Here is an 18,632-nt window from a genome sequence, read left to right on the forward strand (position 1 = left end):
CTACTGTTGTTGTCGTTGTCAACATAGCTGACCGTAGATGATGGTCGTTCAATCCCATAATTAATCAGCTGCTTCATCTCGACCTATCGAGTTTAAATTCGACTTTCATTTTATCGGAACATGCTCCGAATTTGATAAAAAAATGAGGAAAACGAAACATCGATCGTCGTAGATGGTGATCGTCCGATCCCAAATTTAATGGGTTGCTTCGCCTCTGCCCCTGAATCCAAATCCGAACTCCATTTTTTCGAAACATGCTCCCAAGTCCCTGTATAGAAGATCAAAAGTGAGAAAATTGAAATGTTTAAGTCGAGATTCATAGGTTTTGGAACATTTTTTGCTGAAACAACATTAGATTCGGGCTAAGTGTACCAAAGTGAGTCTCTCAATACAATTTGGGATCAAACATCTGTCAATTTTGAAGGTCGACTGTGTTCGACGTGTGATCGACGGTGATGAGAAGGGGCGAAGATTATTTTAAAGCTTTTTAAATTTAATAATAATAAAATACTATCTTATTATTTATTTTAAATTATTTTTAAATTTTAATAATGATAAAAATGTCATGTCATAGAATAATAATAATAATAAAATAATTCAGAGTGATCAAAACATGATCAATTTAAAAGTTCAATGAGTAAATTAAAAAAAAATAAAAATACAATGAGTGAAATGGAGGGACAGTAAAGTTTAGTGATAAATAGTGTAATTTAACCTAATTAATAATACTAATAATAAAAATATATATATATATATATATATATATATATATATATTCAAAATTAGTCCCCGAATGAAAATGGGTATTATGTAATAACATGTATTTGTATCCTTAATGATATTTAATATATCGTAAATTATTATTCTTTTCGCATGTGTAGATAGATAAGATAGAATTATGCTAAATCTTATATGTTACTTTTTCAGTTGTAAATTCGTAAAGTATACTAATCCTTCAAGATTAATACAAGTAGCAACCGATTACCGCAATTTACCTTAGAGAAACTAAATAAATAATTGTCTTTATAGGAGCATATCCTACCTTTGACTGCATAAAATGAGCCCTACATAGAACAAAGATCTCAAATTCTAGAACTTAAGAAGCTCCTAAATTCTTTTCGAAGGATCTTTCCAGCAGCAGACTTTGGAATTGAGTTGGTAAACACCACCCTTCTTACTTTCTTATAAGGTGCAACCTAATAAAGAAAAAAGTAGCAAGGCAAGTGCTTAATAAACAGGACAGTAAAATAGATTTCAAATGAATGGATATCCATAAATGGGAAGAACTTGTGCACCTGATTAGCCACGAAGTCGATGACAGCTCCCTCGGTCAGTATGCTACCGTTCCTCCTCACCACGAATGCCACAGGAATCTCACCACATACTTCATCAGTGGCTCTACAGCACCCAAAATGAAAGATATATGACCATGTTCAGTGGTTTTGTGATGTTATGATGGTTGCAAATCGAGATTAATCACTCTGCAGTTTATCGTTCCATTTGCAGATAGTACTCTAATGGTTTGATTGTGTTTTCAGAAATCAGATGCAAAGGCCAAGTAGTTGAGACTCAGAAGGACAAATAGTTGTCTCCACAACATATCAATCTCCATTGAAAAGGTAAAAAGTTAATACTTACGAAGTTACAGCGGCGTCTAGTATCTCAGGATGGGAAATCAGTATTGCCTCTAAATCAGCAGGGGCTATCTGGTACAACAATAACATTATGAATACAGAGTTAAAGTGATTTCAGAGCACTAGATTGTGTCAAGTGATGATTTAAGTATTAAAATGACAGGAAAAGATGTTATGCCTGATACCCCTTGTACTTTATTATCTCTTTTAAGCGGTCAGATAAATACAAATACCCATCTTCATCGAAACAAACAATGTCGCCGGTACGTAGCCAACCATCCTTGGTAATTGTCATCTTGGTGGCCTCAGCATTATTAATGTATCCTGGAAGACGAGAAGATAGAACTGGTTTTAATGTCATATTCAAAGCGCGACTATCAAAGACGAAAAAAGAAGATATTTCAAGGAAGAGACGATTAATTACGTTGCATAATTGCAGGTCCTCTCAGCCAAAGCTCGCCATATAAGCCAGGAGGCATACAAGATCCAGAATTCCAATCTACCACTTTAGCTTGCATGTTTGGCGCTAGAAGTCCTATCGAAGAATATTTAAAGTATTTTCCGTTGTTGAAGCCACGAGTTCCTACGGCAGTTGATTCAGTCATGCCATAGCCCTATAAACCAGACAACATTCAAGTGAGCTTAGTGATGTCCTCAGAAATGTACATGTAAATGGCTTATTGTTGGTTACAGTTTGTAAGGAAGCATGATAGTGTTAAACTTAAGCCATAATACCTGGATGAAATCAACGTGAGGGAGAGCCTGAAGGAAGTCATCTATGGTTTTCCTGCTTAAAGGAGCAGCACCAGAGGAAACTTGTTTTAAACTCTTCAAGCTATTTTCGCCGACACCCTTGGCTCTCATTGTCAAGGTTGTCAATATAGGTGGAGCAACTGGGAAGTGAGTGACTCTGTAAGTGTCAATTACTTTCACCACTTCATTGCCATCAAATCTCCTCATGACAACAATGGTAGACCCCAATGACAATAATCCAACCACAAAAAGTGATAATCCATATACATGGAACATCGGAAGAACAGCTAAATACACATTATCTGAACTTGAATACTCATACTGTGAAGCCTCAAATCTTACAAAAAGCTCAGTCATTGCTATAAAATTCACATGTGTTAATACAACTCCCTTGCTAACACCTGTAGTACCTGATGAATACATTATTGCCGCTGTGTCTTGCTGCCTAATCACTGGCCTTGGCGCCTTGCCAAAATGGTCCCCAATAAGCTTATGAAAAGGTAAAAAATCATTCTTTTCTGAATCCAGGTCCATGTTTTCTGGTACCCCGATCACATGTACACCCAGTTTCTCAAGTTTGTCGACCTTTTCAAGTTGAGTAAATGCAAAACGCACGCCACAATCAGCCATTTGTTTCTTGATCTCCAACATATTACTTAGCGGGTTCATGGTGGTAACAATTGCACCCAAATATAAAATGCTCAAGAAAATAATGGGAAAATGAACAGAATTTGGCAGCAAAAGCAAGACAACATCCCCTTGAGAAACACGTAGGTGGTGGTGAAGACCGGAGGCCATTGATTGGACCAAAGGTAATAGCTTTGAGTAAGATATTGAATACCCAGACGAGGAATCAATCAAAGCTGTGAGGCCACCATGTTGGTGAGAGAAAATGAAGGAGGCAACGTCGAGAAATGGATCAGTTGGGAGGGATATAGAGGAATGCTTGCTGGAATAGATTCTTGTTTCCGGTGAATACCAGTGAGGGAAATGGCTAGTTTTGGTTTTTGAAGTTTTGAGGCACGAGTTGAAGCTTGTTGTCATTGATGTGGAGTTTAACGACAGAAAGAAACAGATAGACGGATCAGAGGAGAAAGGAAAATGGTATTTGTAGTTAAACTCCATCGATTAGAGGTGATTAATGAGTTGAGCTGTTTGTTAGCAATTCGAAACTCAGACATGTAATCTTTAGTTTGACCTATACTTGATTAAATATTTAATAAATTTTTATATTTTTTAAATTTAAATATTTATTTTTACACGAACTAAAATATTATTAAATCAAAATTATATCGAATATATTAATTTTAATATGAGTTGGGCCCCCATGGGCCCTAAGGGAGCTCTGTCCTTGAATGGATGTTTATATATTTATATACGAGATGCTCAAATCCGTGATCTCAATCGATAATAATAAATTTCTAACATGAGGTCACTTAATTCGTACAATAAACAAATTTAATTAAAAAATAAATGAAATTATATATTTTTTACTATTTACGGTATTTAAAGTTTTTTTATTAGGATAGGTGTCCAACATTTATTTAATTATCATTTAAGGTGTTTAAAATTTAATTTCGTTATTATTTTAAGGTTATCAAGTCAATGACTGGTAAAAAAAAACTTGTTAACAAATGGTTATTTGATATGTGACGTTATTTTTTATTATATTAATTTTCTAAAATTAAAAATACTAAATTATCTAATTTCTCAAATTCTTATATTCCTTTAAAGATTAGAAATCAGATGGTGGGCGGTGATCAGAAGTTTGAGCGGCTCAGTTGTGGCTCGAACGTATGAGATTTAAAATTTTGAGATTGAAACTTAGAAGTTTCGGGAACTTTTAGTAATTTAGAGATTTTATGAGTGCTTTTTTAGAAAACTAACTATTTTAAGTTTTTTAATAAATGAAATTAAAGGAAGTTAAAAAAATATGTTGTGTCAAGCATTTAGATACATACTTTATAAATTAAAAACTAAACACATAAAATAAAAAATATATATAATTTATATTAAAATTAATTAAAAAATGTAAACAAAAAACAAATGAGATCATTTGTGTTACAACTTGCTAAATGCTAACAAAGATCTTAAGTTTTTTAGGATAAAGTATATAAATGGTCACTAAACTTTTTAGATGTTTGTATTTAGGTCTTTCAACTTCTAAAAATTGAAATACAATCATCAAATATTTAGTTCGTTTGTAATATGGTCCCCGACGTAAAGGTCGTTTCATTTATGTTAGGGTAAATTATATAAATGGTCACTGAACTTTTTAGGTGCTTACATTTAGGTCTCCCAACTTTTAAAACTTGCAACACATTCATCAATTATATTCTAAACCCCAAATTCTAAAATACTTCAATTACATTCTAAACCTCAGTTTTTAAAATACTTCAATTACATGACCAACCCCAAATTTATAATTCATTCTCAAAATATGTCATAAAAGCTGAACTTGAAGCAACAACCCTAAACTCTTAAAACATAACCCTAAATGCTAAATTTTTCCACCAATTTACCCAACATAATCAACAACATTTAGTTCATTTTGGCTCCATAACAATAAGTGATTATGTTGTGTTTAGGATTTAAAAGTTAGATTTAACCAACTATAAGTGAATAATACTCAATTCGATTCGAACAAATTATTTTTTTACTTGAATTGATTCAAAAAATTTGATACAAATTTTTATTATACTTTACCTTTTTTTAGTATGACTCTTTCTTCATAAAACATGCTTCTGATTCAGGAATGTAATAGATTTTTAAACATTCCCATCCTCAAAACAAACAGAATATTGTTTTTTAAATCTCAATATTAGAGAGGCAGATTCCTCGGCCACATGATTATATCGAATAATTTTTATAAAAAAGAATTCTTTTTATTCTTTTTTATAAAAGACAAAAAGTAACACGTGTTGCTTGGGTCGTTTACTATGAAGCACTTATTTAAAAATGACTATATCAATTGTACGACACATGATAGTTACTTTTCTAAAAAAGACAGGGAATCTTTTATTAAATTAATGATTTATATCTGATAAAAAAATAACTGAAAATCGATAGCCGAAAAAATCAAAACCAATTTATTGTGTGTTTTTTTTTAAAAAACTAGCGGTTTGGTTTGGAAATCCATAATCGATCCAAAACGAACCGAACCGGTGAAATGGAATATTGAATTTACAAGCTTGAAACAAACTCATTAGCCCCACAAAATCTCACCAAACCCATATACATATACAAATTTAGCTTTCTTCGACACGCACGTAACAATTTTACTCCAGATTCTAGTCATTGATGCCAATAAAAAAAATGGTGCAATAAATGATAATAACAAAGAAATATAGTATAGTCTTTTGGTGTTTCCTCAATTATAAGATAGAGAGAAAATTGTCGGGCAAAACTTAGAAAATGTGTCGTTTTACTTTTATGGGTGACTTACTGACGAGAAACTAATTCGTTTCTTAATTTGTTAAAATATATATTCTCTTTGTAAGCTTCACAAGCTTGCATTTGTTAAAATATATATTCTCTTTGCTTTTGTTATACATATGTTGTTTTTTTTATGAAAAAAATTCAAGAATTATTTTGAAAAATTATAATTCAAAAACCGTACAAATCCAAACTGAATCAAGCCGCACTTAATTGTATTGGATAATATCGAATTTTTTTTAGAAACATCAAACCGATCCAAACCGCAAACATTTATACTTTCAGCTTAGATGAATTTTTAGCCAAAATGATCCAAACCGACCGCGAACACCCTAATATAAATCTACTATGAGGTTAATATTTTTAATCTAGTTTATTTTATATATAAATATTCAGATTCGTACCATTGACATTATTTAAAAAATCTAATGTTTTATCCTACTTAAAATTAATTAATTGTTGGTATATAAGTAATCTCGATACACGTAGTTATTTTTTATAATTTTATTTTAAAGAACTATTTTTAAAGGCTTTTAATTAAATGATTAATTTTATTTATTAAGAATCTATTTTAAATTATTTACTTAATTAATGTTTGATTAATTTATTAAATAAATATATCTAAATGATAATACAAAACAAAATACATTAGTTCAATTGTATCTCTTCAAAATAACAATTGATTTCATTTTACATATTTAAAAGACAAAAATCATCCCGTGTTGTGGGTTGTTTTTTTTTTCTAATTAAGAAGATATTTAAAAATATTTAATTGACTTGTGTGGCCCATGATAGTTATTTTTTTAAAAATGGTAAATATTTTACTGTTAATCAAATATTGAATTTGTGTTTAGGAGGACAAATTAAATTTAATGAAAAACTTTAAAACTCATTGATTTTCATCTCTGACAATTAGATGCAGCGGTCAATATGATGAATGAGCATCAAAATATAGAGTAACCAGGATAAAGGAAGAAGAAAAAAGAATAAGAAAATTGAAGAAAATGATTATTTTTTTGAAATTTTAATTTTAAATAAAAAAACCTAAAGTAGTTTAGAAGACATCATGTTGAATTGGGTGACACGTGATAGTTACTTTTAAAAAGATAATATTGTTTAATCAAGTTTTTTTTTTTTAAATTTTAATTTTAAATAAATTGTTTATAAAGATATTTAAAAGAATATTAAATAATAAAATTTTAAAATTGTTTTCATCAATCGAGATATAATAAAAAAATTGGCACAATTAATTCATTTCACATCTCTTTATAAGAACTAATAAATGTCATGATTTTTAAAAAGAATTATTATTTTTAATTACTGAAGTCAGTTCATAAATATTGTATTTAAAATAAATATAAAGATTTGAATATATATAAAATAATAAATATAATATAAACATCTTTAATCACTTGATCAATTAATTATTTTTTATATTTAGTTATATTAATAAATTTGTTAGTGATTAAAAATTTGAGAATCTGAGAATTAAAATTTGAGAATTAAAAATTACGTAATTTCTTTTTTAAATTATGTTCAGGTAGTTGCCGCGCATGCTTAAATTTTGTAAACATTGTGGGCGGGAATTTTTTCTGAAAAATGCAAAGTGTTTAAAGTTTATTTTAAGATTTAGATTATTTTTTATAGTGTACGTGAAATTTATTACGTATTCATGATAAATTTTATAAAAAATATAGCTCATCATATAAATTTGAATAAAAATTATAAGAAACTCATCACGATATCATGATAAATTTAAAAATATTATAATAAAAAACCTAAATTTTAAATTAATTTTATAAAATATGTATTTTCCTTTTTTTCCGTTTGGATTATTTATCCAATCAAGCCGGGTATTGCGCGCGTCAAATGGACTGAAAATTGGATATTGATAGGTCAAATGCAGCGAACATAATGACCAAGGACACAAACGATCAATTCCTTACGTTTGATTCGCTAGAATGTTTCTGAAGAAATTAGAATCTGTGAAGAAATTAAAATCTGTCAGGAATTGAAATCTGTCAGGAATTGGAATCCAATTCCATATTTTGTTTGAATGGCAGGAAATTGAATTGGAATTCAATTTCATATTCTGTTTGGTTCGCAGACATGTCAAATGAATTTGATTTCAGTAATATAAAATGACAGAATTGCCCTTCTTATTTTTTTCTTAATTTTAGTTTGTTTTATAAATTACATGTAGCAATATATTATAAAAATTAAAAAAAATTAATTTTATTGATTGATTATTCATTTCAATAAATTATAAATAGCATGCTAATAAACATCATAAGTTAAAATCATCTTAATTAGTGATGGTCATGGGTCGGATTTTTGGTCCACCCGACCTGACCCGAGAACAAGGGAAGCTCCATCCGAGACCCGACCCGAATATATGAATTAGAAACCCGACCCGACCCGAAATAATAAAAAAATTATTTTTATTTAATAAAAACAGTGACTTAATTGGTAAAATATATATATATATATATATATATATATATATATATAGAGAGAGAGAGGAGTATTATTGTAATTATTCCTAAATATATAAGATAAAATTATATATTTTTTGGGTCGGGTCGGGTATTTTTCACCATAAACCTGAACCCGACCCGAAGTAAAAAAATATTTTTATTAAATAAAAACAATGACTTAATTGAAAAAATTATATATAGAGGGGTATTATTGTAATTATTCCTAAATATATAAGGTAAAATTATATATATTTTCGGGTCGGGTATTTTTCACCCTAAACCCAAAATCGACCCGACCCGAATATCACACTTAAAAAAACCGACCCGACCCGACCAAAATAAAGTTTCACCGACCCGAAATAATAAAAAAATATTTTTATTCAATATATGAATAAGCTACCAAAATATTGATGAGGGTGTATGGTCAAATTTCAATTCCCTCCAACAAGGGAATTGAATTCTATCATATAATTGATGGAATTCACTTTCCCTCATTTGATGGAAAGTTGAAGCCATGAGGGATTCTAATTCCCTTGGAAAACTTGAACCAAACGTGAGAAAGTGGTAGAATTAGATTCTAATTTCTCCTAATTCCAAGAGATTCATGCCAACCAAATGCTACCTTAAAAAATCAAATCATTGCCACCTTAAAAAATCAAATCATCCATCCATGAAAAAAGTGTTGGTGTAGTTTTTATTGGGACGTGGATCACTTTTCTAAATATTTTTATTAAGAATATAAATAAAAATATTAAAAATGGTTTACAAAATTTCGAGATAAATCCATCAAATATTTTATATAAAAGAAACAATTTAACTCTAACTTAACTCTTTATCTATTATAAATCATTGAGTAGGCTTAGTAGTAAAAGCGAATGTTATTTTTTTTAGAGATTTCAAGTTTGAGTATTTGTGTCTGCATGATATGTGAATTGTCAATAGACTACTAACTTCTGAATATATATTTCATTGTAATCATCCTATACTACTAAAAAAATTCATTGTAATTGCATGCATTTTTTCATAGTTATACCTCTAGAGTACGTCCTCTCGAAACCTCCCAACCTCCCCCACATCAGATCTGTCATCACTTCATCAATGATTGGTCTTTATACATACTTCCTCGCTTACTAAAGTCCCTTAAAGCTCACGTCCCCAAGCATAGACTCCCAAGTCAACTATAGTGCATAGACAATACCCATGACAAGCTCACGTGACTTAACAGGATGAAATCTAAGGTTTGATCACTATATCTTTCTTGCTTGATCAACATACAAATAGCGATCATGATCCTACAGATGACACACACACTAAAGGTCGCTATAAAAACCCTCAATCTAGATTGGAAATGGAGATAAATCGTCTATAATCAGTTGACCTCCTTTATCTTCCTCATGATGCTTCATTCTCTCATTCCTCCAAACATTGATCAACAATTGTTCTCTCATCGACCGTGGCTTTTTACCCAAATCAGAAGGGGTGAATCACTCACGATCGATAAAAACCATTTTTCCCAAATAGAAAACACCCAATAAAAAAAACCATTATACCTTCAACAATGTATTTCGAGTAAAGCCAATTTATGACATTCTCCTCAATTAAGAGGAGACAATTTGGTATACCTCCGGAGAACATCCTCCAAAACTTCACAGTTTCCACCACACTAGATCTTAAAGCACTTCATCAACGATTGGTCTTCATACATACCTCACCGCTTATTGGACTCCCTAAAAGCTCGCATCCCTTGACTATATACCCCCAAGTCATATACAATGCATAAATAAGGACCCCTGATAGGCTCACGTGACTCACCAAGATAAAATCTAAGGACTGATCACTAGATCTTTCTAGTCTGATCAACCTACAAATATCTATCATGACTCTACGAATGACAAAACATTAAAGGTCACTATAAATACCCTCAATCTAGACTACAAAATGGGAAAAATCGTATATAATTAGTTAACCCACTTTTTTCCTCATCATGATGCTCTATTCTCTTCTTTCTCCAAACATCTACCAATGAACATTCTCTTACCAACTACGACTCTTCGCACAAATTAAAAGGAGTGAATCGCCAAAGGCCGACGAAAACCATTTTTCCCTAACTATAAAACACCCAACAAAACAAAGAAAGGGTTATTATACCTTATACAAGGGTAAAGCCACTTTATGGTATTCCCCTCAACTAAGTGGCAACTTGCTATACCTCCAGAAACCTCCCAAACCTACCTCATCGGATTTGAAAATGTTTTTTCATCAATGATTGACCTTCATACATATTTCTTCGCTTATTAGAGTCCTTAAAAGTTCGTATCCCTCCAGCACAAACCCCTAAATTAATTATAATGCAAATGCAAGACCCCTGACAAACCCACATGACTTACTAGAACGAAATCCAAGGTCTGATCAGCCTAGAAATAGTCATCATGACCCTACGACTAATACACGTGCTAAAGTCCACTATAAACACCCCAATCTATACTAGAAATGAGATGAATCGTTTCTAATCGACTATCCCTCATTCTTATTTCTCGTGATGCTCTATTATCTCCTTCCTCCAAACATCGACTAACAAATGTTCTTTCACCAGTTGTGACTCTCCATCCAAATTAAAAGGAATGACAATCAAAGACCGACGTGATAAACTTGTTCACAACCACTAATACAATATTTTTTAATTATTTTCTCCTTTAAATAATCCTCAACTATTACTTAAGTATAATATAGATAAAATAAAAAGAAAAAAGAAAACTGTCACACACTAAACAAAGTTTCTAAAAAAGAACGCAAACAATTCCACTCAAAATACAAAACTTCAATCCTAAACTATAAACATACACACAACAAGCTTGAGGATAAGTAAAAAACTTGGAATAAAATCATCTTTAGTATATTCAATAATTATCTCCAGTAAAAGTTATAAAAATATTGAAAAATAGTATTAAATTTTTTATTTTAAATAAATAGTTTTAAAAGGATATTAAATAATAAATTCAAATGATAAAATTTAATTTGTGTTTAAATTATTTTCATGAAACAAATCCAATTGAGAGATAATAAAGAAAGACACAAATTAATTCATTTCGAATCTCTTAACAAGAACACATGATTTGATTTTGGATTTTGAAATTCATCTTGGTAGTCTCTTCATTCGGATTAATAAGTCTTGTTTTGATTCTATTTGGACAATTTTAGCTTAATAAATCTGACAGCCGCAGCTCACCTTAATTTTTTTTAACTATCACCTCAGATTCAGATACAAATATAAAATTATGTTACAAGAATAAATTTATAAAATTTTATAAGGAATAAATTTATAAAATTTTAGAGAGATAAAAAAAGATTATTAATAAAAATTATAAAAATATTTAAAAAAATATAATATTTTAATATTTTTAGGAAACGATTGTATGAGACGAATGCTATGTTAGAAAAAAAACAAATTAATATAAAAATATTATTTAAAATATATAATAATTTAAAATTTAAAAAAAACGATTGTTTCTATCCACCGTACTTCAGTGAAACGAGACAATAAGCTCTCAAGTAACTGATTCCGAGGACGGTGAACCGGGTAAGTGAACACATTTTCAATTTTCAAAACAACACGTGCGGCAGCCTAATATATAAATAAAGAAAAATGTTATTGAAAATATTATTATTATTTAAATATTTTTGATAAAAAAATTATTTAAAATGTTATTATTTCTATAAAAAAATATTATTATTTGGTGTTTTACAGAAAATATTTAACATATCCGATAAAACGCTACTTAAAACATTATTTTTTTACATAAAATATTAATATTGAACACTTTACCAAAAATATTAAAAAATATTAATGTTTTACGTAAAAATAATAATATTTTAGGTAATTTTTATTGAAAATATTAAAAAAATAATAAAATTTCAGATAGCGTCTTTTCTTGACCGTATATTAAGGCTGTCGTACGGCAACCTTAATATACGATTAAGAAAAGATATTACCGAAAATATTATTTTATGATTTTTTAAAAATAAAAACAAAACTTAAAACGAGCTCTATTTTTTAAAAGATAAACACATTTGAATCTTTTTTTTCTCCTTTTGTTGGTAGAAAAATAATGGACGATTGATAGGTGAGACTCAGGCTGCTCTGTCGTCTATTCTCTTATGTTCATATTAATATACCGTAAAATTTTATGTTAAGAAGTAAATTTTTAAATTTTAGGAGGTGGAAATTATAAAATTTTACAAAGAGTCAAAACAAAATTTTATTAGAAAATAAATAAAAAAATCTAAAATATATGATAATTTTAAATTTTTATAAATGTGATCCATCCTAGTCACATTGTATAATTAAGGGTAAAATATGCTTTTAGTATATAAACTATCAGTTTTAATTCGTTTTAGTATTTAAACTTTCAATTTTTTTAAAATTATACCTAACATTTAGTTTTTGATTCATTTTAATACCCCTGTTAAAAACTGAACGTTAAGTTTTTTAAAAAAATTGAAAGTTTAATTACTAAAATAGACCAAAATTGATAATTTACGTACTAAACACATTAAGTTTTTAACGGCAGAATACTAAAATGAAACAAAAACTAAACGTTAAATATGATTTTGGAAAAAAATCAAAAGTTTAGGTACTAAAATTGATCAAAACTAATAGTTTAGGTACTAAATACATATTTTACCCTATAATTAAAGGTTAAAAACACCGTCAATTTTTGTTTCTTTTCTCAATTTAATATTAACAATTTTATTAAATTTTATTATTATCTTCTACAATGGCAGACATAAGTGTTACTTAAAGTGGACACATGTCTATCTTAAAATCTGAATTTATTTTTATGTTAATTATTAATTTTGTTGATGGTGTCCACCCTGAAATTTTATTATTATCCGTATCATACGAAAAAAATTATGTTATTAGTATATAATACTCACTTTCAAAAATATTTTTGAAACTGTCATTGATCTCCTATAAAAATTATGTTATTAGTATATAATACTCACTCTCCTATAAATTTTTATTATTTATTATTTACTCTATATTTGTGATAATTAAAAAGTTAATTATATTATTTATTTTTTATACGTTGAAACTGCATGTTGGTCCGTGTACTATGCCACTAACAATTGACACTCTCATTTTGTTAACTGCATACAATGTGGTAAGTGAGAGTTATGTCACCTTTAGTGATCCCACGTTCTAAGGCACATGTGGTTTTTGATAGCAAGACCATACTACAAATATGATGTTAGCCAAGGTCTCGAAGCATCATAATCAATTCATTCAAACAATTTCATTTAATAGTATTTGGAGTTGATATATCATCTAAGTGAAGTTTTGAGTGCTTAGAAGATCCTTGACGATTCTAGTTTTTGTGTAGCTAAATTTGGAGTGCTCGGCGATTGTTCACGGTGGTCAATGGTGGTTTGACGCATTTGACGGTAGTATAATCGTATCCCAGATTTCGATATACGATGTAGACAATGACTGAAGGTATTTATAACCGATCCTTTCCACTATGTTTATGTTTCATGTATGCTTACACTTGATATTATGAGCATAATTTTCCTGTCTTGTCGTTTTTAAAATTATGAAAATCTCAAAATATGATGTAATGTTTATTTTGAATTTAAACTTTTGAAAATTTTTGTTGTAAGCTTTAGAATTGTTGGATTTATTTAAGTAAAATTAAAATTTTATAAATTTTGTGTGTGAAAATTTTAGAAATATTTTGTATAAATTGTTTATGTGCTTAAATTATGATTGAATGTATAGCATTTATGTCTAGAGATCAAAATAATTTTTATTTAATTAGAGAATTAGTCACAATAACTTTAGTTAAATAATTTTTTTATTACAATAATGATTTCATTAGAACTATATACAAAAGATGTTGCATAATGAATTAGCAACAATTTTGAATAACATTTAAGATTAATAATTAGCTAAGTGATTTTCATAATTTTATTTAGTTAAAGACTAGCCACAAGATCTAAAGTTAAAAATCACATACAAAATACTTAGGTATTAAATCCTTTTACATAATTTACCGAGGTAAAAATATTAGATTCCTTTACATAATTACTCACATGAATTATGAAAGTGAATTTAATAATTTATCAAAGGAATAGAAAAATAATTCTATCATAAAATAGATCTAATCGAATTAAAATTTAACCTACATATAATTTTATGTTACTAGATTAATTATTTACATAATTTGTATTGGTACCTCAATTTTTTTTTTTTGGATAAGTAAGCTTTTATTTCCAAAAGAGCAATGTTGCTACAACAAACATCCCTAAAGGGAGAACCAAATACTAACAACAAAAATGGTTAGTCAATGCCCCAATAATAGCATAGAATACAATTAACATTATCAATTCTATTGATATTTTTGCCTCTAAATTGTATTCAGACCAGCTCTTTGATGGAAGACATAACTTGATCGACTTCTCTGGAGCCACGATGGTAGATTCTTCTATTTCTCTCCTCCCATATCAAGTAGATGAACGAAGTCCAAGCTAGTTTCAAGATTGTAGTAAGAAGGGATTTACCTTTCCATTCTTTACTAGCCCAGCAAATCTTTTCTTCCCATGTCATGTGTGGAACATGCAGTTGAGAAAGATTAAGAATGGAGCTCCAAAGTGATTTAGCAAAGCTGCATTCAGAAAATAAATGGTCCCTAGTTTCATTAGTCTCATTACATAGCACACATCTACAATCATTGACAATGCCCATCCGAGACAATCTTTCCCGAGTTGGAAGTCTGTCCAAGATGGCCATCCAAGCGATCATACTGAATTTTGGTATGTGAGAAGGGAACCAAATGATTTTGTGCCAATTAACTTTGTTTCTTTTTTCTCTAACAGCTTCCCAAACATCTCTAGTAGTTTTAGTTCCTGCATTGAGAATGATTTTGTGCCAATTAACTTTGTTTCTTTTTTCTCTAACAGCTTCCCAAACATCTATAGTAGTTTTAGTTCCTGCATTGAGAATGGGGAGTGCAGTGGATCTAAGTTTCAGAAGTCTCTTTATGCTCCAGCTATGGGAAACTTTCCCTGCCATGTCTTTGAAATCTTCATTCTTAATTACATAGCAATGTAACCAGGCGACCCAGAGGGACTGGTACCTCAATTTTTATTAAACATGTCTGTACATTATTTCTTACAATTTTTATAACTCATGAATATGTAGGATAATAGAGTAAATATTCATGAATTGATTAGTGAGAATTTTAAGTTTTTGAAAGGAGAATATTCTTCTTATCATTGAAACCAACACTCGAGTTGATCTTTCTCTGTATGAAAAGTTGCGATCTAATCGAATCAATATTCTGTTCATTAAGACCAAGGTTCCTATTGATGTTCGTAACTCAATTGAACATTATGAGAAAGTACAAGAACTATTAACGAGTATCGAAAAATAGTTCAAAACTTATCAAAAATCTTTGGCCAACACCCTAATCAATAAGATGTGAGATCTAGCAACTCGACTTAGGACACTCGAGGTTGAAATGTATGATTCTTTCCTGGTGCACTTTATACTGAACACTCTTCCACCTCAGTATGAGCCATTTAAGATCTCTTATAACACACATAAAAATATGTGATCTATCGATGAACTTTGACAATGTGTGATCATGTAAATTAGTCTGCATCGACTTTCGATTAATAAAAATCTACATTAAAACAACATCTTCCGTGAACTTAGCTCTCTTAAATTCAAGTAAATATATAAGGATTAAACACTTATGTCTAAACTACTTAACTCACAATGAAAAACAATTATTGAATAAACATCCAAAGAGAAATGCAGCCAACAGAATCTTCACATAAAAACACGAAAACAATAAAATGTGCAATAGACTGTACTTTACCCAGTTATCAGTGCCCCAACTCTACCCTTTTACCAGGCACCAATCCTCCTACAATTTGTTTTCTCTTGAATTAAATTAAAATTAGGATTAAATTGGAATATTTGTGTAGTCTACCCAATTTTAAAACTTGTACTTTCCCCACCTACCCAACTCGTTTTTTTTAAATAATAGTAATATAGGGGCAACAAATAATCACTTTCAACAGGGTGTTGTGAATTATGTCACTTGTAAAATTGTCATTCAACAAACTTCAAACATTCCAGTTTCTTAAAGCCAACTCAAGAAATTTATTGTATTATATTTCTCAGTCTTTTATAATATTGTCCTTGTCAAAGATCATGGCTTAATTGCTGCAACTCTTGTTTTCTTCTAAGATTGAGTTTATAATTGAGAGTTGAATAAATTAGGGTTACCATTATATGTAATCACTCGTATACAGAATTTCCTCCCACTCTCTATCTACCATTATTTGTAATAGCATTAAATAAAAATTTTGAAGGACAAAATTTCCTCCCACTCTCTATTTACCTTTTACGTACGTATAGATAAAGTTTCTGGTAAATAAAATAATAATTATGATAGCTAGCTTTTCTAACACTTGAAACCATTTAATTGCTCGTTCAATTGAATTAATAAGCAAACTAATTAACTTGATGAAAACACAAATGATGCACTTGGGACATAGAAAGCAGATGGACATTGAAAATAGTGGATGTGAATAAGAAAGGGAAATTGTGTTCAAGACGACCGATCTAGAAATATTTTTTATGATGAGCACATATATAACAATAGCATAAATTTTTCGAATGAGATAAACACAAATAAAATTTTAATATAGTAATAATTAATAAAATAAACAATTAACATAAAAAATTTGAATTTTAAGGTGAGCACGAGTCCATCTTAAAATACATATGCATCCTCGAGGATTTGGTATATCCATTATTTATTTTGGTGATATCATTTAATTTAAACATAAGTTTTCAAGTAATCCTCCATGCGGGTGTACTCCACTTGGGGATAAAGCTTTGACGCTTCTTCACCTCCTTCGCCTATTTTAAAGTTTGTTAAGCATCCTTCGTAGAATATGTGGTAGAAATGCCCTACCCCTACCTGCCCTGCCAAGTCCAGACCTGCACGCATCCATCCATTTCATCCATCAATACATGAGAGGTTCCGATGTGAGGTAGATTAATATACGGTTAAAAAATGACGTGACTGGTTAAATAAGTGATCGGTTAAAAACGCTACCGAAAATATTATATGTTTTCACTAAAAATGTTATTTGTGTTGATAATAATAATAGTAATAACCGGGAATATTATCATCGTATGTAAAATGCGTAAAAAAATATTGACTATAACATAACCGATTAATTACTGAAAACATTATCAACATAATAACATAACAGTTAACGCTTATATAATATAATAGGTTTTAAGGTTGATGGGGGCCTTAGTTCCGTACCTTTCATGGAGGCTAGGAAATCATCTGCGGAAATGCTGATTTTTTGCAGTTTCTTCCTAGAAAGGGTCTCCCATTTCTGGATAAGCTGTGATTGAGTTAGAATGTTATCTGGTGGCCTTATGTGCAATGTTTTGTTCAATGTTCTGGGATCATCTATTGCTTTGATGGTGTATGTGGCAACGTCGTTTTCGTCCATGTAAACCACTGCATAGATACATATGATGATCGTCAACAAATTAACCAAGATTGATGGATTAAGAGGGACTAATTAATGTACCTTTAACATTTCCATCACCATAAAGAAAAACCTCGTCTTTAGGAGGAGTGAGCCTTTCGAGTTGGGAAAGATTGCCAGCAAAGTAACCAGCAAAGCAGTTGGCAACAACGTAGGTGAAGGGGACGTTGGCCTCTTCAATTGCCTTTCTCACTGTCATCTTCTCATCAAATGTTACTCTTCCTGGTTCCAGTGCATGTCCCATCAGCGCTGGATCCATACCAAACTCTGAAGGCAAAAATCGCTGTACATACCCACAAATTTTGAGATATATAGATTTATACATCGATAATGTTCTTGTAGGAATGCTGTTGTGTTGAGATCAGCCAAATTTAAGTTGGAACAGAAAAGGGAAAGTATGTATATACCTTAACATTCCCAGCTTCTTTGATGGCGTCCACAAGCTTGAGCTGCAACAGAAGATTGTGACTGCGGAAATGCACACCAGACATGGTGCAAATAACAACATCGACTTGCTTAACAGCCTCAACCAAGCTTTTATGATCATTAAACGATCCCTCAATTAGACGAGCCCCTTGCCTCTTGAATGACAACAAGGTCTCCAGCTTTTCGATATCAAGCCCTATCTCCGGGCGTTGAAGGACATAGGTTTCATGACCCTCGGCCAAGCTCGCCTTCACAATCCTCCGCCCGATATACCCACTTGCCCCCACCACTAGAACTCTACTCTTCCCCATTTATATTTTGCTCT

The 18,632-nt window shown here is 30.3% G+C and overlaps 3 protein-coding genes across 3 annotated transcripts; all 3 read right to left on the bottom strand.

The window, feature by feature from the left end:
* Positions 1-1,076: 1,076 nt before the first annotated feature.
* On the bottom strand, positions 1,077-3,440 carry LOC120162635 (4-coumarate--CoA ligase-like 6). Its single transcript, XM_039172747.1, has 6 exons — positions 2,370-3,440; positions 2,059-2,248; positions 1,813-1,958; positions 1,639-1,706; positions 1,296-1,398; positions 1,077-1,196 (listed from the first exon to the last, which is right to left on the bottom strand). The coding sequence occupies exons 1-6, from the start codon at positions 3,429-3,431 to the stop codon at positions 1,083-1,085; spliced, it is 1,683 nt and encodes a 560-aa protein (XP_039028678.1). The 5' UTR covers positions 3,432-3,440; the 3' UTR covers positions 1,077-1,082.
* Positions 3,441-14,714: 11,274 nt separating this feature from the next.
* Positions 14,715-15,368, bottom strand: LOC120162724. Its single transcript, XM_039172814.1, has one exon. The coding sequence runs from the start codon at positions 15,366-15,368 to the stop codon at positions 14,715-14,717; it is 654 nt and encodes a 217-aa protein (XP_039028745.1).
* A 1,633-nt stretch (positions 15,369-17,001) lies between these two features.
* LOC120162653 (isoflavone reductase homolog) lies at positions 17,002-18,632 on the bottom strand. The gene is made up of 4 exons (XM_039172764.1): positions 18,289-18,632; positions 17,924-18,164; positions 17,647-17,850; positions 17,002-17,312 (listed from the first exon to the last, which is right to left on the bottom strand). Exons 1-4 carry the CDS (start codon positions 18,616-18,618, stop codon positions 17,149-17,151), a joined length of 939 nt encoding a protein of 312 aa, XP_039028695.1. The 5' UTR covers positions 18,619-18,632; the 3' UTR covers positions 17,002-17,148.

The sequence above is a fragment of the Hibiscus syriacus genome, unplaced genomic scaffold, assembly GCF_006381635.1.
Source record: "Hibiscus syriacus cultivar Baekdansim isolate YM2019G1 unplaced genomic scaffold, ASM638163v2 tig00111403_pilon, whole genome shotgun sequence".
Taxonomy (NCBI): domain Eukaryota; kingdom Viridiplantae; phylum Streptophyta; class Magnoliopsida; order Malvales; family Malvaceae; genus Hibiscus; species Hibiscus syriacus.